This window comes from Phascolarctos cinereus, unplaced genomic scaffold, assembly GCF_003287225.1.
Source record: "Phascolarctos cinereus isolate Bilbo 61053 unplaced genomic scaffold, phaCin_HiC Scaffold_726;HRSCAF=1367, whole genome shotgun sequence".
Taxonomy (NCBI): domain Eukaryota; kingdom Metazoa; phylum Chordata; class Mammalia; order Diprotodontia; family Phascolarctidae; genus Phascolarctos; species Phascolarctos cinereus.
Window position 1 is genome coordinate 359,682,233 of NW_027556098.1, and position 24,255 is coordinate 359,706,487.

The 24,255-nt window shown below is 46.0% G+C and overlaps 1 protein-coding gene across 1 annotated transcript in view; it reads right to left on the reverse strand.

The window, feature by feature from the left end:
- Positions 1-8,413: 8,413 nt before the first annotated feature.
- EPHA10 (EPH receptor A10) overlaps positions 8,414-24,255 on the reverse strand; it is a 44,694-nt gene continuing 28,852 nt past the window's right edge. The window contains 9 exon segments of the mRNA XM_020983624.2: positions 8,414-11,069; positions 11,450-11,554; positions 11,909-12,168; positions 12,509-12,658; positions 13,006-13,209; positions 13,795-13,856; positions 14,910-15,095; positions 17,005-17,130; positions 17,346-17,404. Coding sequence (XP_020839283.2) covers positions 10,955-11,069; positions 11,450-11,554; positions 11,909-12,168; positions 12,509-12,658; positions 13,006-13,209; positions 13,795-13,856; positions 14,910-15,095; positions 17,005-17,130; positions 17,346-17,404 — 1,267 coding nt within the window. The 3' untranslated portion in view covers positions 8,414-10,954.

Sequence of the window (24,255 nt, forward strand, 5' to 3'; positions counted from 1 at the left end):
GGTGCAGTGTTCATCACGTCTCCGTTTGGGGCCATGGCATCTTCTCATTGTTATCATCTACAAAAAGAACCATTACCTTTTCTCCTGCCCCCCTTCCCTCATCCTGGCTTCCCATCTTTGGCGAGAGCGCCACTGTTCTCATTTTCCCAGGCTTCAGTGTTGTCTCTTACTTTGCTTACTTCATCTTGTTGTTCTTTTAGGCAGTCAACAAATATAAAGTGGCTGTTCTGCCAAGCTCTGGGAAAAATACCAAATCTAAATAAGACATGGTGTCTGCCTTCAGCTTGCCCAATAAGGGGAGGGCCTGTACTGATCTGGTACTGCAGCTGCTGGTGTAAGTGATAGATCAAGTCAAGGCAATGCCCTTCCCCACTGAGGGGCAGGGTAGGTTTCTGGAGGAGAGAGCATTTGCTGTGGCACCCTTTCAAGCTGACAGACTCAGCAAAAGGACAACAACAACAAAAAGAAGAGAGTGACCTACAAAGGAAAAATCCTGCAGGAAAATAGACCAGAATGCTGAGGGAGCAAACGGGGGGTCCAGTGCAGTGCGTGACTAGAAGCGAATCCCAAGGAGGAGAGAACAAGAGAGAAAGCGCACGGCTGGCAATCAGTAGCATCCAGAGCCTGGAAACACTAGGTGCTCGTGGAATATGGCGCAGTGGGATAAGCAAGGCAGAGGAAGGAAAGGAATATCAAGTACCTACTGTGTGCCAGGTGCTGCAAGAGAGCAGAGCCAAGAGAGCAATCATACCACTTAGAACTGCAGTGATGTGAGGAGCGGGGCAGAACCAGGAAGAGGTCAGAACTCAGCCTGCAGGCAATGACCAGGCTTGTTCCAAGAGCGGGACGTCACCTGGTTTATGTGGGTAAATGGAAAGTAACTGGGGGAGTTTTTTAAGCAAACATTTACTGTGTGTGTGTGTGTGTGTGTGTGTGTGTATACACACATACAAAAAATTTTTGGTTTTTAGGCAGTTGGGGTTAAGTGACTTGCCCAGGGTCACACAGCTAGTACGTGTCAAGTGTTTGGTCTGAAGCCGGATTTGGACTCAGGTCCTCCTGACTTCAGGACCGGTGCTCTATCCACTGCACCACCTAGCTGCCCTGTCAGTCTCTAGTCTTCAAACATCTTCCAATTCCATGCCTTCTCACTGGTTGTCTGTCATTCCCCTCTCTCCTTCTTTGCAGGCTCATAGTGCCTTTCTTCTGAAATTACTACCGATTTACAATGTATATATCTTGTATGTTGTCTCCCATTAGAATGTGAGCCTCCCTTGAGGCTAGGGGCTTTGTGCCTTTCTATGTATCCCCATTAATTAGCACAGTGCCTTGCACATAGTAAGCACCTAGTAAATGCTTGTTGAGCGACTTATTTCATTAGAAAAAACAAACCTTATTTCTTCTAACCACCAAGTGGTAAAACCTTGTGGTAAAATCCCTTTGAGGCTTTGCTCATACTTGTCGGAGAATTACTTTCTTCCGGGCTTTTCTCTTGCATGTGTCCTGACCCACAGTATTCCTTCATTGCATTTGATGTCTTTTGTTTCCTTTTATCTCCAGCCTTAGTTCCTGGTTTGGGACTTTGTGCCAAGGCCAGGCTTGTAATGTGTTTGCCTGTCTTCATGGCTGCTTCGCTGGCAAGATCTTTCTCCTGATGCCCACAGGCTTCTGCTGCCTTTTAATCTTGGGCTTTCTGATGAAACTTACTGTTGTTTCTTTTTTAGATATATTGATCATTGACAGTCCAGTACCCTTTATAATATTTGTTGTTTTTCAGTCGTGTCTGACCCTTTGTGACCCCATTTGGGATTTTCTTGGCAAATATACTGGAGTTGTTTGCCATTTCCTTCAGCTCATTTTACAGATGAGGAAACTGAGGCAAACAAGGTTAAGTGAAAGCTATAATCTTTGCTAGTATAACTGTGAGAACAAAACCCCTGAGGGCCTTGGACATTTTTCTGTCTTAACCAGGAGTCCCGTAGACTAACAATTCTGAAAAACAATTTGGAATTATTTTTTTAAAAGAGTGAGCAAAATGTTCATACTTTTCAACTTTGAAGTCTAGTATACTATTGTACATATACCCCATATATGCATAGCACTTTTTGTAGTAGCAAAGAACTGGAAATAGTAGATGCCTATCATTTGGAGCATGGCTAAGCAAATTGTACTTCACTGGACTATTACCACACTAAATGAAACAATGGACATGAATTCAAAGATGTAAGGGAATCTGGTCATTACACTATGTATAATGACCAATCTTAGGCTCACAGAGGAGATAAAAGGTGGGGGTTGGGGGGCTAAGGGTGTGGTATGTTAGATATTTTGTCAGATCTAGTTGATCTGTTGGTTAATTTTGTTGAACTTTTTTATTCCTTGTTACAAGGGATGGCTTACTGAGTAATAGAAGGAGAAGGCCCCTTTAATGTAGGGTATGTCTCAGATTTCTCAACTGGTTCCATTCCACAAACATTCTTTGAGTACCTTCTATCTACATAGATTGTAGATGTAGGGGATAGAAAATTAGGTCATGGTCTTTCCTAGGTCCAGCAAGGGACATAAAAAAAGAGAATTCTAATATAAGGCAGAGGGGTGTTAAGTCCTAATAGGGATGGGGACTAAACCTAAAGGTCCCTGGTGAGAAAGCTCCCTCTACCACTGCAGGTCAGCCCCTCAGCATCCTGAGTCTTAGAGTTGTCAAAGTATTTCTGAGAAAGTAGGATACTTGTCCAGGGTCAGAAAACCATTATGTGTCAGAGCCAGGATTTGACCCCAAGTGGTGTTGGCTCTGCCCCAAGCTGCCTAGTCCAGAGGTGTCCTAGGCTGATTGCCAGACTGGAGCCAGTCCTTCAGCAGGGTTCTCCACCTATACCTGAGTGGGTCTCACTTAAGTTGCCCACCGGCCATGGCTCCTAATCATGTTTTCCCACCTTGCCCTCTTGGATGTGGTACTTACTTGGGATCTTGGTACATTACAAACAAGCATTACTAGTTTACTCTGTATCCAATGTGTTCTGACTGGCTTGTTCTCTTTATATATAAAAGGTCACTTTGAAATATGGATAGAGGGGACAGCTAGGTGGTGCAGTGGATAGAGCACCGGCTCTGGAGTCAGGAGGACCTGAGTTCAAATCCAGCCTCAGACACTCAACACTTACTAGCTGTGTGACCCCAGGCAAGTCACTTAACCCCATTGCCTAGACAAAAAAAGAAAAGCATTTCTTTACTACAAAGGCAGAAGACTATGGACTTTTGTATATATTTTCTGACCAATCAGGCAGTTGAAAAGTATTTCAATGAAATACTTTTTTTCCGCCTTTCTAGCTCTATTATAAGATAAAGATTCTGTTACTGGGTAAGGGAGTGGGAAAAAAATGTATTCAGACCCAAATGTGATATAAAAACAAAAGCAACATTTTTATTGTTTTTGTAGGCTTGTGTTTTAGGGGTTGGTGAAAATACAATATTTAAGTGAAGGCAGGACTGGGTAATTGTTAATAGTTCAGTGTCAACATGGCAAAAGGTCTCTAGAGGAGTACTCCAAGGCTGTGGGCTCTTTAACATTTTTATCAATGATTTAGATTTTTTTAAAAAGCCTAGATAGTACGCCCATCAAATTTGAAGATGTTGCTAAGCTAGGAGGGATACTAATACACTGTGTGACAAGCTAGACTAGAACTTTGGATCGATCCTAATAAAAAAAGAAATTCAATAGGAATAAAGGCAAATTCTTACATTTGGGTACAAAAAGTCAATTTTGAAATTATAAGAGACATGGGTGGCAATTATTCTAAAAAAGACCTTAGCATTTTAGTGGATCACAAACTCAATAGTCAGTAGTGTGATGCATTAGCCAAAAAAGCTGAAGTAGTCCTGGGCTCAGCTTCCTGGAACAGGGGGGTTGTTTCTCCCTATTCCACTCTCTCCAAACCTCATTTGGGATATTTTGTTCTGTTCTGGACCTTAGAAGTATTAAGCTGTAATGGTGCCTATTTAAGGATATTAACAAATTGAGTGTCCCGGGATAACAAAAAGGGTGGTGCTGAGGTCATCTGAGGTTAGTTGAGGAAACTGAGGATGTTTAGTCTGGAGAAGAAGAGACCGAGGTGGAACATGCTAGGTGTCTTCAAGGATCTGAAGGACTGTCATGGAAGGGAAGGATTAGCCTTCCTCTGTTCAATCCCAGAGGACTAAATCAGGAGCAGTGAGTAGAAAAAGCAAAGTGGCAAATTGGGGTTTGAGAGCTGAGCGCTTGGAAAGGTGGTGGATTCCCTCTCTGTGGAGGTCTTTCAGCAAAGGCCACTCATCGAGCATATTTGTAGCATGTAATAACTATGTGTAGTTCCATGTATAGATATAAATATCTTTTTTGATAAATTATTTACACATCTCATTTTATTTCAATAACTTTGCAAAGTATGTGCTGTTTGTATCTTCATTTTACAGTTAAGAAAACTGAGGAAAAGAGTAGTTAAGTGACTTGCCCAGAGTCACTTAGCTATTAAGTGTTTGAGAACCAAATTTAAACTTCCTGACTCCAGGCCCAAGGCTCTCTTCACTGGGCCACCTAGTAGGATGATAAGACAATAAGAGCTATAAAACCTATATTTATGGTAAATGCATCAGGATATAAAGCACAGATGAGTTACCAAGTCCTGCTGATTCTATCTTTGCACTGTATCTTTTGCACCTCTCCCCTATTTCCACTGTAATCATCCTAGGTAATGCCCTCATTTCTTAACCTGACTATTGTAAAAGTCTCCCAACTAACTGGTTTCTATGACCCCAACATCACCCCATCCTGTCCATGCTGACAGATCCACACTCTTGGTACACTCCTCAGAAACCTTCAGTGTCTACAGAAAAAAAACCCACTAAAATCCTTAGGCTGGTATTTGGGGCCTTTGATGAAGAGGCTCCAACCTGTGCACGTTGTGAATCAGGCCGTCTCTGGTGTACCTACAGGAGCTCCCATCTGCTTTGATGCCAGCTGCCCAAACAGCCGGTGGTCAAACTCTGGCGGGTGGAATCCCTCAAACCGAAATTTGGACTTACAGATGTTTGTCTTCCTCCTAAAAACTGGCATACATAAGGTGAAGGGCTTGTAACAGCTTTGACGTTATTGTTCAGTTATTTCCACTAGAATGAAAACCCTGGGCACTTCTCTTGCAGCAAACTTCCAATATTTGGTGGTCAGTTTCTAGTGTATTTTAGGAAGGAGTTAGACAGTGATTAGTGTAATAAAGGGATGTTTATGGAATAGATTGGGTAAAGGAACTGGGGATGCTTAGCCAAGAGAAGACTGGAGGGAGAGGGGAAATATATGAAGTATTGGTGTGAGGAAAAGAAATTAGGGCCAGGAAGACAGATTTCAGCTTGGTTTAAGGACAAACTTGCTAGCAATCAGAGGCTAAGATGGGCTACGTTGTTTAAGTAATGAGGGTTCCTGTTGCAGGTGCTTGAGAAGTGGAATGATGCCTTATTTTGCATGAATTCCCTGCATTATGGCCCCACTTCTAATGAAAAACACACTAGCCCTTCCATAACTGACAAAAGCAACCATTATATATAAGAAAAAAGGGGGGCAGTTAGATGGTGCCATGGATAGAGCACTGGCCCTGGGTTCAAATCCAGCCTAGCTGTGTAACTCTGGGCAAGTCACTTAACCCCAATTGCCTCACCCCCCCCCCAAAAAAAAGGATGAATTTTCCAATCAAGAGATCTGGTGTTAAATTCCATTTCTCTTGCTTACTACTTGTATGACCTTAGGTCATTTAACCTTTCTGGGCCTCTGTTGCTTGCATGCTTATAAAATTTAATAAATTTTTTCACCTGCCACTATACCTAATATAGGTAATACCTGATATGCTGGTCCCCAGAAGCCAGTCACCAAAGGTATCCTCGCCCAAAGGCAGAACCTCCTCCCCTGGAGGTTCAGACCTGAGAACATATGTAATACGGTAGGAGGATGGGGATAGGTCATGCGAGAAAGCTGTTCAGCATCCCTTTTAGCTCTCCTGCTGTCCACCAAGTGGAAATCTTTAACCTTTTGATGCAGCATCGTGTTGTGGAAACCACTGAACTTGGTTTTCTTGGTTCAGATACTATAGTGGTTTGCCATTTCCTTCTCCAGCTCATTTTAGAGATGAGGAAACTGAGGCAAACAGGGTTAAGTGACTTGCCCAGAGTCACGCAGCTAGTAAGTACCTAAGGCTGTATTTGAACTCATATCTTCCTAACTCCACACCTGGCATTCTATCCACTGTGCCAACTAGCTGTTGAAATCAGGATACCCAGATTCAAACATGTGAGTTAACATTTACTAGTTGTGTGAGCTTGGGTTGGTCTGTTCCCTTCTCGGCCTCAGTTTTCTCATATACAAAATGAGGATAATAATACCTTGCATTTACATAGCACTTAAAAGAATTATTTTACAGATGAGGAGACAGGCCCAGAGATATTCAGTGTCTTGCCAGTGGTCACGTGGCTAATAAGTGTTGGAACTAAGTTTGAACCTAAGTTCCTCCTGACCCCAAGTCCAAATCCGTTTCCACTATACCGATTAATGATTAATTGCTTCATGAATCATATTTGAACTGCCTGCCTACCTCACTGGGTTGTGGGATATCTTAAAGTGTTATCAGGAGAGTTTTCATTATTTTAGTATTAAGTAGCTACAGCCCCATTTTCCATTTGGCCTGGGTTTATATAAGGCAAAGGCTTGTTGCCTACCCTTCCTCCTCCTCCCAAATTCTTTCTCTCCTCTTATAAACAGGATCCTTCACTCTGCCAACCAAGGCCCAGGATTCTCTTAGTAGGTTCTCCTAGTAATGCTGTGAATCATATAACTCCATGTTCTCAGATGGACTCCCAACCACAGGATGGAAAGACTCGTATGGGGGCAAGCATCTTGTAACAAAGGGGCTTACATAGAAGAAGTGCCATAGGAGACATTAAGGCTAGGAGGTCACTAGTCATGAGGGATAGAAGGCCCACCTTAGTATTGGGAAGACCAGGTACAAGCCCTGTCTCTGAAATCTCTGGTCACTCTGGGCCAAATCACTTCACCTTTCAGCCCTCTAATAGGCTTTCAAAGACTACAAGTTTCTGACAAATGAGAGGAGGGAGTGTCCCACATTTTTGAAGTCACAGACCCAAACCGAAAGCAAACAAAAGGAACTGTGTGACGAGTAAAGGAAGTGGTCCAGCTATACAGCGAGAGTGAAGGGGTCACTAATGGGGACAGTGGTGATGTTATGAAAGGAAGGGGTAACAGGAACAGAGAGTGCTGCACTGACATCTGAGAAGTAGAGAAAGGCCGCCAGCAGGCAGAGTGGATCCTCAGGCAGAGGATTTAGGGGAAGATCTGGACAAGGAGGCCAGCATTGGCACCAGCAGCCCCCAGATTAGCAGAGGCACTGGTGCTCAGCACAGCCTTTGGGACATAGTATGCACTTAATAAATGCTTGCTGATGCATCCACGATAGCGGAATCAACTGCAGTATTTTCTCCCCCTACTCTCTGCCCCACCAAGACGGGACCCTGGGTCTCTGCCCCCTGCACTTTGGCGCTAGAGATGTGATGCCTGCCTGGACCCCACTGCCTAGCTGACCCCTTCTTTACCCCCCCCAGTCCCAACTAACAGGAATGGTCTGTGTTCTGGTCTGAGGGGGACCAAAGACGTGCAGCGTGGGAGGGATTCCTCCCATGTAAGGAAGTCCCTTCTCATTCTCCGGAGATCTTGGTCCAGCCTACGGCATTGAATGAAGTGAGGATGGATTGACGGGCACAACCTGAGTATATGAGGAGGGTCTGATTCCCACCCCCCCCATGGAGTAAACAGCACAGATACATAGAGCCTTCTGTTCTTTGATAGTTTCATCTCCAAAAGAACTCTGACCCTTTCATCTCTTTATTCCCCAATTCAACCATCAAACTTAGATGTGTCCTGGGGAGAGGGGAAGACAGCAGTCAAGTATCTGGGAAGAGGGCATTGTCTGTGTCTGATTTCTGAACCCAAGCCTTTGCATTGCTAACACACCTTCCTGAGCTCTGCAAAGGCTCAGAGAGGGCAAAAAGATGCCTCAGGGCGGCCGAGATCTAGGGAGGGATTTCAGGGGAAAAGCTTTTACCCCATCTCTACCGAAAAGAGGCGCCCTAGCTGGTCAGATTGCCACCTCAGCTGTTTAGTGAATTGAATCAGGTAGAATTCCTCCTCATCTCCACCCACCTCTCCAGTCATTGTCCCTAAGAGTCAAAGATCTTGGATGATGCTTCCAGTCCCTTTAAAAATGCAATAATAAAACTTCCACCCTGCCGGGGTTCTCTTTAATAGCCCGGAGGCTGTGTGCATCCTTCTGGCCCATCATCACTTCCACAGCTGACCACACAGTACCCCTTTATTTCACAGTCCAGGTGTCCATATGTCTTTATTATTGCATGTAGCAGACAGGACCCCATAAATACAAAACATCTCCAAAATTAACCAAAGAAATCAAATCACAAAGAACTCCCCACCCCATCACGCCCCACCCCCTCCGCCCCATTGGCTTACACTGTGGTGAAATTAACAACTTTCATATAAAAATAGATCTGTATAGAATGGGGGGGTAATACCATGTATAACTGGGGTTATCATCACAGAGTCTCAGAGCTCGGGAGGGAGCTCCAGGGGGACAGAGGGTGTTTCCTACCACCATTTCTTTATAGGAATGTCTTTATAACAACTCTCCCCAAATCAGACTCCAGCACCCCGACCCCAAGTCCATTCCACCTTGGGACAGCTCTGATGGTCAGGAAATTGGCTCCCTGTAGCTTCCCCGTACCACTTCTAGTCATCTGGGGCTAAGCAGACCCAGCCCAGTGCCTCTTCCCTGTGACAGCCTGTTAGATATTCTAAGACAGGCTATCATCCCCATCCCCACAGTTAAACATCACTAGTTCTTTTAGCCCATGCTTAGATGTCATAGGCTACAGTCCAAAAGTCAGAAGTCAGCTAACTAGCTGGAGCTAAGGATCACACTCCTGGGGAGAAAAAGTTAGGTCCAGTCGACCCCAATAGCTCCTATCTGCACAGAGAGATATCCTCCACAGAAAAGTCAGAGATGTTTAGCCTTGGGGAAGTAATGTGACTGGGAGTGGGCGGGTGGGGGACATTTTTTCTCTTGGTGTAGACCCTTCTTCCTTGCTGTAGGCTCCAAACTACTGACCCTTGGAAATCTGTTGGTCTGTACCTGATCCAATACAGACCAATCAGGACTAACTCTGCCCTCTTCCCGGCTTCCTGGACTTCTGCCCAGCCCACCTATCTTCCCTCCTGCCCAGCCTACCCCACTCATGCATTGAATTGCAAACCACCAATGTCACTCCTATCCAGGGGTGCCCTACCTCCTGGCTCTCTCTATAGACTCATCCTTCAAAGCCCAGCTCAGCTACCCCCTATTCTAAGAGGACTTCCCAGACTTCACCCCTCTGGGCCACTATATCAGAGGGGAGTTAAAGTCATAGGGAGAAAGAAAAAAACATTAAACGGTTTTCTAGGAGGCAGCCTGGTGAAATGGGAAACACCCTAAGAGTCAAGCAAGCTTGGTTGTAGTGCCAGTTCTCATAACGACTCAGCAACTTTGAGCAAGCTGCTTTCCTTCTCTGAAACTCACTTTCTCCATCCATAAAATGGGAAGGTTGGAACTAGGTTACCTCAGCTCTCTTCTAGGTCTGACATTCTATGATTCTCTTCCCCATACTCCCTGGAGGCTGGAGAATAGGGCTTTTATGTGCTGAGAACAGAGAAAGCAGCTCCAAGTTCTTACCTGGGGCCAGGTACAGGGGAAAAAGACAAAACGCCTGCAAGTTTATGAAGGAATTAAAAATGAGACCCATTTGTCTCCCTCCTCCCCCCAGGTTGGCAGCAGGGGTGTGGCAGATTTGGGGTGAATTACTCAGAAGGGGGGCTCCTCTCTGACTCCACAGTGAAAAGGAACTGGCAGCAACAAAGATTGAAGCTAGATCTGTTGAACTTCCAAGGAGGCAGTGATATCTTTAAAACAGGACAGATTCTCATTGGTCTGGGAGTCAGGGGGATGGATGATATGGGGAGTAGATGACATGGCCCTGAAGAGGTGATAGTTCTGACAAGACCCCAGAGAGGAACAGATGAACAGAAGACAGACAGAGATGTGTCTCTATAAGCACCTGAGATTGGGGTCTCTAAGGCTGACTGTCAGGTTAGCTAGCTGAACCCCAAGGCTTTCGGGCTGCTCACCAGTGCCCACCTGCCCTCCTCTCATGCTTCCTGTTTAGGCTTCAGCAGAGCTGGGGGTAGGGAGGGGAGGGGGACCATGGGAGGATCCTTGTCTGGCCCACACTCCTAGGACTAGGTAGGACCATAGAAGCAAATGTCCCCTTCCAAAGCTCCAGCTACCTACTTCCTCAGTCCCTAGAGTCCAGTCCCAAAGGGGAACAAAATCCCATGTGTGTGGAAAAGAAAAATGGATGAATTGGGAGCAGAGCAGAATTGAGAATGCTCACCATGTGTACTTCCCAGAGCCCCTCATCCTCTTTCACAGGCTGAGGGTCCCACAGGTTTGGGAATTAAGATTGATTTGTGGAGATTAGGGGATAGGGAGTTTGGAGGTAGGGACAGGAAACTGCTAAGGGAACAGAACAGGCTGGGACTGGGTAGGAGAGTCACTGGCCCCAGGCCACCATACCTGCTCTACTTCTCCAGGCAGGCTCTGTACCCTGGGATCCACAGGGCTACAAGCTTAGCATCTGGTGGCTTGAGGTCAGAAAAGATATCAGAAGCCCAAGGAGGCCACCAACCTCCAGGCCATCTATGGTATCCAGATCATCTGAAGCCCTGCCAGAGAACAGGGCTGAGTGGGGAATTGGGCAGGGCAGAATAGCCAGCATCCTTGGGCCTCACCAACAGGAGAGAAAAGGGGAATCCAGCTCACACTTGAACCCCTTGTCCCTGCAGTTCAATAACTCGTGCCCGGAGCATTCGAATCCCACTCAGGAGGATATCTCGATGTGCACGAGGGAAGATTCCCAGACTGAACAAGTCACTGTGGACAAAAGAGAGTCAGGACCTGCTCTGGAGGGAGAAGACATTCTACCATCCTCTCTCTCTCCTCTTTCTGAACTCTCCTCCCTTCCCTACCCATCCTCAGCTCCTTCCTCCCCTGGAGATTCTCCTACCACATTGCCCCTTAAGTCTTCTTCCCTCCTTGCCAAGTCTGACCCCTGGGTCAGGGATAGGGCCCACCCAAGAGAATGGAGTACATGTGAGGGAGGGACTCAGATAGCCACCCCTGCAACTCTGGACAGAATATAAGGTCCTTAGAACAAAGACAGCACTAGAGTAGGGAGCCCCTAAAATGCTACACATACCCCCAAGGCCAGAGCCTGTATCTCATCACCCTTTCTCCTGCTTCCCAGGACTCACTCAAGATTCATCATGGCCACAGACTCCAGGCAGTCATAACCAGCAGCAGCAAACCGATCCTTGTATTGGTCCAAGTTCAGGGCCTCCAGCCATTCATCCACAGAACTGAAGGAAGGGAAGGTGGAAAAAGTATAATAACACAAGGAAGCAGTGGGCCAGGGGACCAGAGGAAATAGGCAGATGAAACTACGAGAGCCACCTGGAACAAATGGGGAGTCAGGGATATGCTTGGCATAGGTAAAAACACCAGGGTTATACGCGGTATTGGTGAGCATATCAGGGGGCATGCTTGGGACAGATAGGGGGATGGACTGGTTGTTTCTGGCACCTATGAAGATATCAGGATGTATGTGGCATTATTGGGGGCATCAAGGCATAGCCAGTGCCAAGGTATCAGGAATGTGATTGGCAGTAGTTGGGACATGCCTGGTACAAGTAATGGAAATTTGGGGTACATACCTGGGACAGGTGAGAGTGAGGATGTCAGGGATATATCGAGGACAGGTGAGGTTGTCTGGGACATATCTGGGGCAGGTGAGGGTGGCACTTGGGGGAGTCTGTGGGTCTTCTGCCATCTTGCACAGGATACTATGGATCTGTGTGAACCTAGGTCGCTCCCTGGGGTCCTTCCTCCAACAATGGAGCATGAGCTGATGCAGCGAGGAAGGGCAGCTCCGGGGAGCCGGGAGCCGGAAGCCGTCCTCAATGGCCTTGATCACCTGGACCCACAACATTGTGTGGATGGCAGGCCATGTTTGAGAGCAGAGGACAGAGCCAAAGACAACAAAAGAGAAGGAAAAGACTTCAAGTGCCCATTCCTCCCTAACCTTGTATACTCAGCCTAAGGAGACCCTGGCCTGGGGTAGGTACTTGGGGGGGGAGGCAGGGATGGGGTAGGTAGAGAGTCCCAGGGCAGGATCCAGAGGTGGGAAGCAAAGGGTCTCAGAGCAGGGACCAGAAGGTCTCAAGGCAGAACATCAGTGGGCAGGGGAGCCTGTCTGAGCTACTGAGTTTTTACACCCCCACCCCCACCCCAATCCTGGACCAGGGACCACTCACATCTTGGCTGGACATGTCCCAGTAGGGCCGCTCTCCAAATGCCATCACCTCCCACATGAGGATTCCAAAGCTCCACACATCACTGGATGAGGTGAACTGGCCCAACTGGACCGTCTCAGGGGCAGCCCATAGAACTGGGCTCCGGCCACTCTGCAGGACCGGGCATAGAGACTCAATTGAAGGCATAGACTCTTTGTTTCCCCCTCCCCCTGCCATCGCCATCCAAGGTTTCTCTACTGCTGTACTCCCCTTACCTTTACCGAGATGTCCTCCACCCCCAAACAAACCTCTGTCCTTCTCTCCAGGGAGATTCATCATGGCTGGTACCTTCTCCTCTCCCTCTCCCCCCACCCCTTGGAAATCCATACCTGAAGAAGGCCCCTTATGCTGACCCCCAAGGTGAGCCAACCAGAAACACACCCAGGGTAGGGCCATGCCTCTGGGTATAGGTGGGGAGAGACTGACCAGGTATGGAAAAGGAAGAGAGTATGCCTCACCAAGGTAGTGTAGACAGCTTCAGCCTGGTCCTGTGGGCCCTGCCCAAAGCCTGAGATCTTGCAGTCAAGGCTGCTGCTGACCAGTACATGACGGGCAGCCAAGCCACGGTGGACATAGCCCATTTCAGACAGGTATCGCATTCCCGATGCCACCCCAGGCAGCAGCCCCAGCAGCTGGCTCACAGTCAGCTGCCCATCATATCTCTGGGGAAGCAGGAAAAGGAGGGGATGCAGAAATCCTACTGCAGAAATTCTCCCGAGAAATCCAGGCCCCACTCTTAAACTTGAAGAAATCCTTTTTCTTTGTAGAGCTCTTGTATTCCTTCCTTCCCTTTCTTCCCCATGGGCTCCCAGCCCAACTCACTGTGTTACTGGGGCGAGGAGGGGGTAACAGCCTTCCTGGCCTTCACCTTCTCATGATTGCCAAGGAAGTATGTAGACCAATAGGGTTAGTGGAAAAAAAAAACCTAGGGTCAAACACTTATGATAATATTGATCATGGCCATGATCATCAACATTTTCATCGAATATTTAGATTCATAAAACACTTTCCTCACGACAACATTTCAAGATAGGGAATATAAGTAATTTTATACCCATTTTATAGGTGAGGAAGCTCAAGGTCATAGAAATGAAATGACTTGTCTAGCTAGAAAGTGGCAGGCTAGCACATCACGAGTCTAACATATCAGGTCTTGGGCCAGAACCTGAGAACTCCAGAATCTTCATCCCTAATTCTGATCCCCCACCCCAACCTCTGAAGCTGTGAAGGGAGGGTGAAGTACTCACCCTGAGGAAGTCATCCAAGGCCCCATTGCCCATGTACTCTGTGACAATCATCATGGTGATCCCTAGAACCAGGCAAAGAAGGCAGAAGCACGTGTTTAACCACAGTGTGTTCACATGGGGCTCCCTTGTCCACTCCCACCTCCCCAAGCTTCAGGTTCAATCCCCAGTCTGAGCAGGGATCAGGGCCCTTGGACAATGTCCCTGGGATTCACCTCTGCCCCAGCAAGGACAGGAACAAAGAATGTAGAGTTGGGGAACCTGTAGGAGAAGAAAGGGGGGAAGGAACCCAGGAACTCTGTAGGTGTCTTCAAGTCTGAAAGAGTCAGGGTTTGCTAGGATGGGATGGGTGAGGGATGGGTGTGGGAGAGAACCTGCCTTGCTTAGAGGATTGTAGGCTTTTAGACAAGGAAGGAGCCTCAGCATAGCAAATGTGGCTACCACACTTCAACTCTTAAGATTTTGAATTGGAAGAGGTTATTAGAAATCCACAAGTCTAGTCATCTCATTTTACAGATGAGGAAATAATCCCCAGAGGGACAAGTGACTTGTCCAGTGTCACATATAGACTCAGTGGCAGTATGGGATTCAAACCCAGCTCTTTTGATTTCAAAACACTACATTTTTTCATTTTTTTCAGTGAGGCAATTGGGGTTAAGGGACTCGCCCAGAGTCACACAGCTAGGAAGTATTATGTGCGTGAGGCCAGATTTGAACTCAGGTCCTCTTGACTCCAGGGCCAGGGCTGCATGCACTGTGCCACCTACCTGCCCCCAAAACACTGGATTTAAAACCAATTTGTTGGTGGATGGGTTGAGTGCGGAGGCAAGGCTTGCACCGAAAGCAGGGGCTGGGTTTCAGCTACCCAGTGAAAGAACTATATCCCTTAAGGTTTCATCACCATGAGACAAAACTCATTGTCCTGCCTTAGTTACAGCTCCATCTGTGGGTGAGGTGATGATAAATTATAAAATATTAAGTAATAAAAAGGAAGGGAGCAGTTGGAGCCCCTGGGGACAGGGGGAGCTGGAATGGATGAGGAAAGGACTGAGGATTTCTTTTTCAGACGATGGAGATTGGACCTCTCTCAGCCCGCAGGTCCGAGAGATGTGACTTGCCCCGAGTGACGACGCCTTCCAGCCGGACGATATTGGAGTGGTCAAACTGACCCAGAGCACAGGCTGCGGCCAGGAAGCGGAGCTTCTGCTTTTCCGAAGCGCCGTCCCGCAGGGTGTGCACAGCCACCAGGAGGTCCCGTCCACCTGGCAGCCTCAGGCAGCCGCTGCACAGGTCTCCAAACTGCCCTGGGGGAATAGGACAGCTCAGCAGCCAGCCCCATGGAGCAGGAGGGGAAGGGGCCACTCGTCTCTGCCACCCCTCCCCTCCCCCACCCCAACCCTACCGCAGAGCAGCCGAGCCCACGCCTGGGCGAGCCCCGGGGAACAGTCACCATGATGATCAACATGATCGTCAAACGGTTTCCCATTTCTAAAACAAATGAAGACTTACAAAGAAGTGTTTTCTTCACACCAGCCCAGTGAGGTAAATAGCAATATATACACACATGTTATTGTCCAGTCATGTTCAGTTGTGCCTAACTCCTCATGACCCCGTTTGGGGTTTTCTTGGCAAAGATACTAGAGTGGTTTGCCATTTCCTTCTCTAGCTCATTTTACAGATAAGGAAACTGAGGCAAACAGGATTTAGTGATTTGCACAGGGTCACCCAGCTAGTAAATGCCTGAGGCTGGATTTGAACTTCAGAAGATAAGGCTTTCTGACTCCAGATCAATGCAGATCTATGTCTGTTCTGCAATTTAGAATTTTAGAGAATTAGTTGGGACACTGAGAGGTTAAGTTGCTTGCCCAAGGCCACACAGCCACAGGTCACACAGCCAGTATGTGAAAGAGGTAAGACTTGACCTCAGATCTTGCTTACTCCAAGATGGCCCTCCATGTCATGTTGTCTTTACAAAATAAATACAAGGTAATCGGGGAGGGGAATGAGGCACTAGCAACTGGGGTGGAGGGGGTGGGGATAGAAAAAAAACCTCCTTTAGGAGATGGCACTTGAGCTAAGCTTTAAAGTAAACTAGAGATTCTAAGAGTCAGAGGTGAAGAGGGAGTGCATGCCAGGCATGGGACACAGCTGGTGCAAAGGTGTGGAGATAGGACATGGAATGGCACATGCCTCATCAGACTATGTAAAGTCTGTGTTCTTTGACTACACACACAGTAAAGAAAGGATGAGTTGGGACACGGGCTAGCAATCCCCTTTTCTCTTTTCTTTGTGTGCATTTATTTAGAGCATTTATTGAGTAATAAATACTGTTATAGTTATACGTGCTTGTGTCATCTTCCTAATAAACAAGAAGTGCTCTGAGGGCAGGAAGCACATCTTAGCTAAATGTCATATTTCCCATAGATCTTAGCACTGTGTTATGAACACAGCACGTGCATGTTTGTTGTAGCAAATACATGCTATGATGAATGTTAAGTGCTTTGTAACCAACCATGTTACGTAAATGCTTAAGCATCTGGATTTTAAATGGTGTTATTATAATTCAATTCAACACAAATTTATTAAATACTCCTCAAACGATGGTTGTTGAAAAAAAAATAAAACTCAACAATGCATAATTATAATGACCAAGCTAAGCCCCTGAGGAAATAAAAAAAGAATGTACCTCCCTCTCTTCTTTGCAGAAATGGGGACTATAAATGCGGAACAGGGCATGTGATCCCAGACGTGGTTGATGTATTGGCTAGTTTATTGCTTTTTCCACATTTTTTTTTGTCATTATAAGGGTTGTATCTCTGGGTGGGAGATTAGGGAGAAGCATATTGAGAAATAAAAGGGATATAAGGACAAAAATGATTATTTTTAAAAATCTTTTGTTGAACTAAATTCACACATAGATAATCTAGAGCTGCTGTTCTTACAGGAACCAAGCACCAAGAATGACCAGAAAAGGGAGGCAGCCTGGGACAGACAGACCTTCTCTCAGGAAAGGGCTCTGGAAGAAAAAGAGTCTGGCTTTGGTCACCCAGCTAGCCTGGAGAAGATCTGGCCAGTGTTTCCATGGAAATGAAAAATCAAGGTGCCTGGCCCAGTCAGCTGTATCACCATGTGTGTGTGCGTGCATACATGTATGTGTGTTTGTGTGTGTGCTGACCCAGGCTGGGGCCAGGGAAGTGGGGGAGAGACACTTACCTGTGCCTATGATGCTATGGACAGACACACTGGAGCTGTCCAGCTCTTTGGCAAACAGGTGCAAAGCCTGCATAGGATCAGCACAGTTTTCTAGGTCAATATACGTCTTCCTCGTTGGGACCTTAACTGGTGTGGGGGACAAAAGATAGATATATCTTTAGGAGAGAAGCTGCTGCTCAGGAAGTAGCATCAGGATAGGGGTAGGAGTGGGATGACATCTCTGCATCCAAGCCCGGGAGGGAATCCCCTCCCCGCACAAGCTTCTGGCCCTCTGATGGTGACTAGGGAGAGGAGATGGTGCTGGTCAGTGAAGGAGAGCAAAGGGGGTGTCCCAGACTCACAGTGGAAGTAGAGCTCCTCATCATTGCGATCTCCAAGGCCTTTTCCATATCCACAGTGCCTGAGAAACAGAGTAGGAAGCACTAAGGAGGGGCAGCACCCCCAAGCACTGGCCAAGCCCTAGATGGGACTCCTCACACACACACACACACACACACACACACACACACACACACACACACACACACACACACACTCTTCCAGTCATCCCAGCAGTCCACATATATCTGCCTGTTACTTTGAGACTTAGAATGTCAGGGCCAGAAGGGACCTTAGAAGAATGATCTCCAAACTTTTTTTATTATACTCACCCCCATCAGTTAAAAACAAAAACAACAACAGAGCGTGCACTCCTTATTTGCATACTTATTTATTTATAAATTATAGGTCACAGATTTAGAGCCGGAAGGAACTTTGAAGCTACATGAATCCAACTCTCTCATGTAACAGATGGGAAAACTAATAATAATAATAATGATACCTAGAATTAATATAGAACTTCAAGGTTTGCAAAGCACTTTATAAATATTATCTTATTTGATCTTTACAACAACCCTGAAGGTAGGTGCTATTATTGTCTCCCTTTCACAGATGAGGAAACTGAAGTTAAATACCCAGAATCACACAGGCATTAAGTATCTGAAGCTAGATTTGAACTCAGGTCTATCCTGACTCCAGGTCCAGTGTTCTAACCACTGTACCACCTAGCTGTCTCTAAAGCATATGGAGCTGGTAAAGGACTTACCCTGGATCATATCAATAAAAAATGAGTGAACCCATGTCTTCCAGAATCCAATTCCCTCTCTCCAATTGCCAATCACCACATTGCTTCTCAACACATAATAATATACACAAATATTACTTACTAATATTTATGTACATTATAAAACCTAAACATATAAATTTTTAAAGGATGAGATAAAGATAAAATAATATTTGATCCTGGAAACAATGGAGAGCCATGAGAGTTTATTGGGAGCGAGTGGACGTGATCAGATTTTTGCTTTAGGAAAATCACTTCAGGAGCTTTTTGGAAGATGACTGAGAGAGAGACGAGCCTTGAGGAGGGAGCCTGAATAGAAAGCTATTGTGATGCGAGAGGTGATGATTTGAGCTAGGGTGGTGGCCATGGAAATAGAGAGAAAGGAATATCTTCAAGAGATGTTGCAGAGCCAGAAACAGCATGATTTGGCAATCCATTGGCTACATGGGTGAAGCAGAGTGAAGAATTGATGATGGCACCAAGGTTGAGAACCGAGATGACTGGAAAGATTGTGGTGCCTTCAACAGAAAGAGGGAAGCCTGGAAGAAGGATAGGTTTGGGGGAAAATATAATGTAATGTGATCTGAGATCAGTAGTCATCCACCCACGACTGCTCATCCTGTGAAACTCGCTTGATCCACTGAAAATGAAAATTTGGGGCTTCAAGCTCTTAAAAAACTGGTCACTGCCTGGGAGAACAAAACCCACCCTCTTAGTGGCACCTGCTGGGGCCATTAAGTGATCTGAAAGCTAGTAGCTCTGTGCAGCTGCTGCTGTGTGTGGGGGGGTGTCAGGTAATGGGCAGGTTATAACTGGCTTGAGCAAATGATATTTGGCAAAGAAGTGGGAATGTTGGGAGCTTGCACAATTATAGGAGGGGTCAATTGAGGGCTAAGGGCAGATACAGTTGTGTTAGAGACAAACTCCACAATTTGGCTGTTATATGGAGGGCTAGGAACAACCAATTCTCCATCTTCTCATTGATTGATCAGGTCACTCCCCCTTAAGAGTATGTCAAGACTCTCTAGGGGTCTTGGAGGCCAATGCTTTAGCATATAAAATGTCTCAGGTCAGAGAGACCTCAGAACATAGAACATGAAAGCTACAAGGAATCTTAGAACATAGGATATTAGAGTTGGAAGGGACCTAAGAACAGAGAATGGAAGAACCAGAAGAGACTCAATAACAGGGAATGTCAGAGTTGGAAGGGACCTTAGAACATAGAACATCAGAGTTAGAACGGACTTGGGAACAGAGAATGAAAAAAACTAGAAGGGAACCTAGAACTAATCCACAGAATTCGAGAGCCAGAGGGACCCTTAAAGAGTACTTGGTCAATGCCATGATGCCATAAAATTTGTTAAAATGTGAAGCATTCAAGGGAATATGGAAAAAATGGCATCAATAGAATCAGAGATTTAGAGTTAAAAAGGATCTTGGGGGCCATTGAGACCAACATTTTATAGACTGAGAGCCAGTGAGCCCTCATTTTACAGATGAGGAAACTGAGGCTGAAAGAACACATGTGGTTTGTCCAGATATCTAAGGCTGGATGTGATTCAGGTATTCCTAACTCTAAGTCCAGCAATGTACCCCTCAGCTGCCCAATATGGAATAAAGCAAATTCAGACCAGCAAAACAAGAATGGAATGTCATCCTGGAAAGGGACAAAGAACACAATGTTCCTCCTTCTCCAGTTTGTTGGAAATTCAATTGGTTCTGCCTTGTTATATGCAAAGAGTTTTCCTAAATTTCCTAGGAGATGTGGGCCACTCATATAATGAGCATGAAAGATCACCTATAAACAGTTCACACACTCCATTGGAGCCAATGAAAGTAAAGACGTTAGATGGAGGCCTTCAGCAAGCTGGACAGTGCCCTTCTGTGGAAGATGTGAATTAGGATATGGACGAGACCGGGACCAAGAGAGTCACCAAGGAGGAACAGGAGTGGATGGATTACAATCCACAATGAAGAAATCTCTCCATCAATGAGATGCACAGATCTCATGTGCAGAGGCAAGCTTATGTGAAAAGGAAGAAAACAAACATTTATTAAGGCACCTACTATATGCCAGGTGCTTTACAAATATCTTATTTTATCTTAACAACCACCCTGGGGGGTAGGTACTGATATTATTCCTATTTTACAGTTGAGGAAACTGAGTCAGACAGAAGTTAAGTGATTTGTCTGGGTTCACACCACTAATGAATATCTGAGGCTGCATTTGAACTAAGGTTTTCCTCACTTCAGATCCAGAGATCTATCCCCTGTGTCACCTAGCTGCTATGGATGGCTGAGGAGTTTGGGTTTTTATCCTATAGGCAATGGAGAACCCCTAGGGGAGGAGGGAAGCACAGATGATAGGAAAAATGGCATTTTAAAAAGATTGATCCAGAGGCAGCCATGGGATAGTGGATAGAGAATCCTGGGGATCAAGAAGAACTGGATTCAAGTCTTACCTCTGAGAAATGCTAACTTTGTGAGCCTAGGCAAGTCACTTGACCTGTCAATGGCCCCAGACAACCATCTAAGACTAATTTGGAGAACAGGTAATGATAATAATAACAGCTAACATTTATACAGTGCTTTTGACCCTTATAGCAACCTTGGAGAGAATATTCCCATTTTACAGATGAGGAAATTGATGATCAGAGAGGTTAAGTAACTGTCTAGTAAGTACCTAAAGAAGGATTCAAATTCAAGTCTTCCTGACTCCAAGTTTAGAACTCTATCTACCCCTCCTCTTCTTCCTCCTCCTCCTCTTTGGGAGATGGAATTTTTTTTTTCACCAAAAGTTCCTTACACTAGCTTCAGTGTGTGTGGGGGGGTGGGGAGAGGGCGGGGGAAGGGAAAGGACCTGGTAGCATTTGATACAAAATGTATTGAAGAGGAAGAGGAGATGAATTCTTGGGCCCAGGACAGTAACAGCAAGGATGGATAGGGTATTACTAGATGGTACCTGGTGACCGATTGGGTGTAGAGGGAGAAGCCAGAAAGGAGTCAGATGAGTGGATTATGAGGTTGTAAGCCTGAATGAATAGGGAGAATGGGGATACCACCGGCAGAAATGAGAGATTGGCTCAAGAAAGGTGACTTGGGAGTCTTATTTTATACCTGAAGCCCTGGAACTACACCTCATACCTTGTCAGTGTCCTCTGAAAGATCACTGGAGTCCTTAAACATCCTGAGCCAGTACTTTTTTTCCCCTCTTTTTCTTTTTTCTTTTTGGTGAGACAATCACGGTTAAGTGACTTGCCCAGGGCCACACAGCTAGTGTCAAGAGTCCTACTGACTCCAAGGCCGGAGCTCTGTCCTAGCTGTCCCTGAGCCAGTACTTTCTGCCCCTCCTTCCCTCTGATTGGAAAGTGGAGGATTCCTCCAAGAACCTCCATTTAAGGACAGTGCCCAGGTCAGCCATATCTTCATTTCTCACCTGGCTGCATTCTTCTATATCATTTCATTGTTGTCTTATTACCCTTCTAGACTGTAAGCTCCATTAGGGCAGAGACCCCATCTTATTTAAATTTTATATCTCTCCCAGGGTGCAGCAGACACAGGTCCTGAGTTCAAAAGGCACACAGTGAATGTTTAACTTCAGAGCTGATTCTATAAAAAGATTTCTGAGGGATACTAAGAAAGAAAGAGGACTGAGGATAGACTTTTAGGCAAGATCCCATGGAGAGAACAGGTAACCAAAACTGAATCAGATAAGGGGGCAGAGAAAGGGGGTTTCAGAGGTAGAAAGATAGCCAGACCACTGGTGTCATAGAACTGACATAATCAACATCAGCATGATTGATGTCAAATGCTGTAGGATGGATGATGAGGACTGAGAAAAGGTCCTGGATTTAGCAATGGGGCAAGTGGCGTAATTGTACACTGCAAAGGCCCTGGCTATAGAGGCATCAGATATTCTAATTGGACCCGTTCCTACCTGCTGACTCTGAGTCCCCACCAACTAGAGTCCTGTATCTCTTCTGCCCATTGTAGCTAAACTCCTCCCAGGCCATCTATAACAGGTGCTTCCACTTTCTCTCCTCTCACTGTCTTCTTATCCCTTAACAATCTGGCTTCTGACTTTATCATTCCAGCAGAACTGCTCCCTCCAGAGTTACTAATGCTCCCTTAGTTGCCTCTTCTCAATCCTCATTCTCCTTGACCCCTCTACAGCCCTTGATACTGTTGATCACTTTCCTCTCCCTGATACTCTCTTCTCTCTAGGATTTTGGAACACCGTTTCTCCTGGTTATCCTCCTAGTCGTCTGACTACTCCTTCTGAGCCTCCTTTGCTGGATCCTCATCCATATCTCACCCTCTAACCATAGGTGTCCCATGGGGTTTTGTCCTGAGCTCTCTTCTCTTCTCCCTCTATATTCACTTGTTGATCTAATCAGCTTCTGTGGATTTAATTACCATCTCTATGCTGATGATTTTCAAAGCTACCTATACTGGCCTAACCTCCCTGGTGACCTTCGATCTCACATCTCCAACTGCCTTTCAGACATCTCAAACTAGATATCTAGTAGACACCTTAAACTCAACATGTCCAAAACCAAACACTTTATCCTTTCCCCTAAATCTTCCCTCACTCCTCCCTTCCCTATTACTGTAGAGGGCAACCCCATCCTCCCAGTCCCTCAGGCTCACAACCTGGACATCATCCTTGACTCCTTACTATTTCTCTGCCCCACCCCCTCCACATTCAAGCTGTTGCCAAGGCCTATCCATTTTGCTTTTGCAACATCTCTTGAATATGTTCCCTTCTCTCCTTTGACACTGTCACCTCTCTGGTGAAGGTCATCATCCCCCTATTGCAATAGCTGCTGGTGGGTCTGCCTGCCTCAGGTCTCTCTGCACTCTAATCCATCCTCCATTCATTCACTTACAGTGATTTTCCTAACTTGTAGATCCAACCATGTCACCCTCCCCTACCCCTCAACCTTACTCAACAAACTCCAATGATTTCCTGTTGTCTCAAGGAGCAAATACAAATTCCTGTTTGGAGTTCAAAGCCCCCTCCTACATTTCATCTTCTTTTATGTTACCTCCTGCCATGTACTCTTAGATTCAGTGACAATGGCTTCATTTCTTTTCCATGAACATAACACTTCATCTCTTGGATCTGGGTATTTTCTTTTTTTCTTACTCTCTTTCAGAGGTAGTTGGGGTTAAGTGACTTGCCTAGGGTCACATAGCTGGTAGGTGTCAAGTGTCTGAGGCTGGATTTGAATTCAGGTCCTCCTGACTCCAGGGCCAAGGCTCTGTGCCACTATGCCAACCAGCTGTCCCATCTTTATGGCTCTCTCCCATTGCTGGAATGCTCTTCCTCCTCATCTGTGCCTACTGGCTTCCCTGGCACCCTTCAAGTCCCAACTAGAATCTCATCTTCTACAGGAAACCTTTCCTAACCCTTCTTAATTCTAGTGCATTCCCTCTCTAATTTCCTCTTTATCCTGGATGTAGCTTGTTTGTTATTTCCCACATTAGATTGTGAGCTCCTTGAAGACAGGGTCTATCTCTTGCCTCTTTGTGTTTGTGCCTGGTACCTAGTAGGCATTTAATAAATGTTTATTGACTAAGTCTCTTGGCTTGTCTGGGCCTCAGTTTTCTCATCTGTAAAATAAAAGGGTTGCTCTAGAAGCCTTATGAAGTCCCTCCCAGCTCTAAGATCCTATACCTTCTACAAGTCGTTTCAGGGGAGTGGTGTGGAGAGAATCCAGATTACAAGGGTTTGAGGTCAGAGCAAACAAAGAGGAAGTGGAAGCAGACACATGTATTCTTGGAGTGTAGAGGTGAAGGGATAGAGATGGCACCTCAAGGAGGCGAAAATGATTTAGCTATTTCAGAAGGGGAGAACTAAGTCCATTTGTGGGCAGAGGGGAAGGAATCCACCAAGGAGAGGAGGTTGATGGAAGGATGGAGAGACTTCATGCTGTAGTAGAAAACTAGAGTCCCAGTTCAGCTACTTGCTATCTGTGTGACCCTGCAGAAGTCACTTCCCTTTCCTTGTCTGTAAAATGAAGTGTTGATCAAAAAGACCCCTTCCAGTTCTGACCTTCTGATTCCCTGACTGACTCACTGATGGATGGAATAAGGTCCCAGAGGAGGCAGGAGGGGATGGGATCAAAAGCACACATCACACCTCT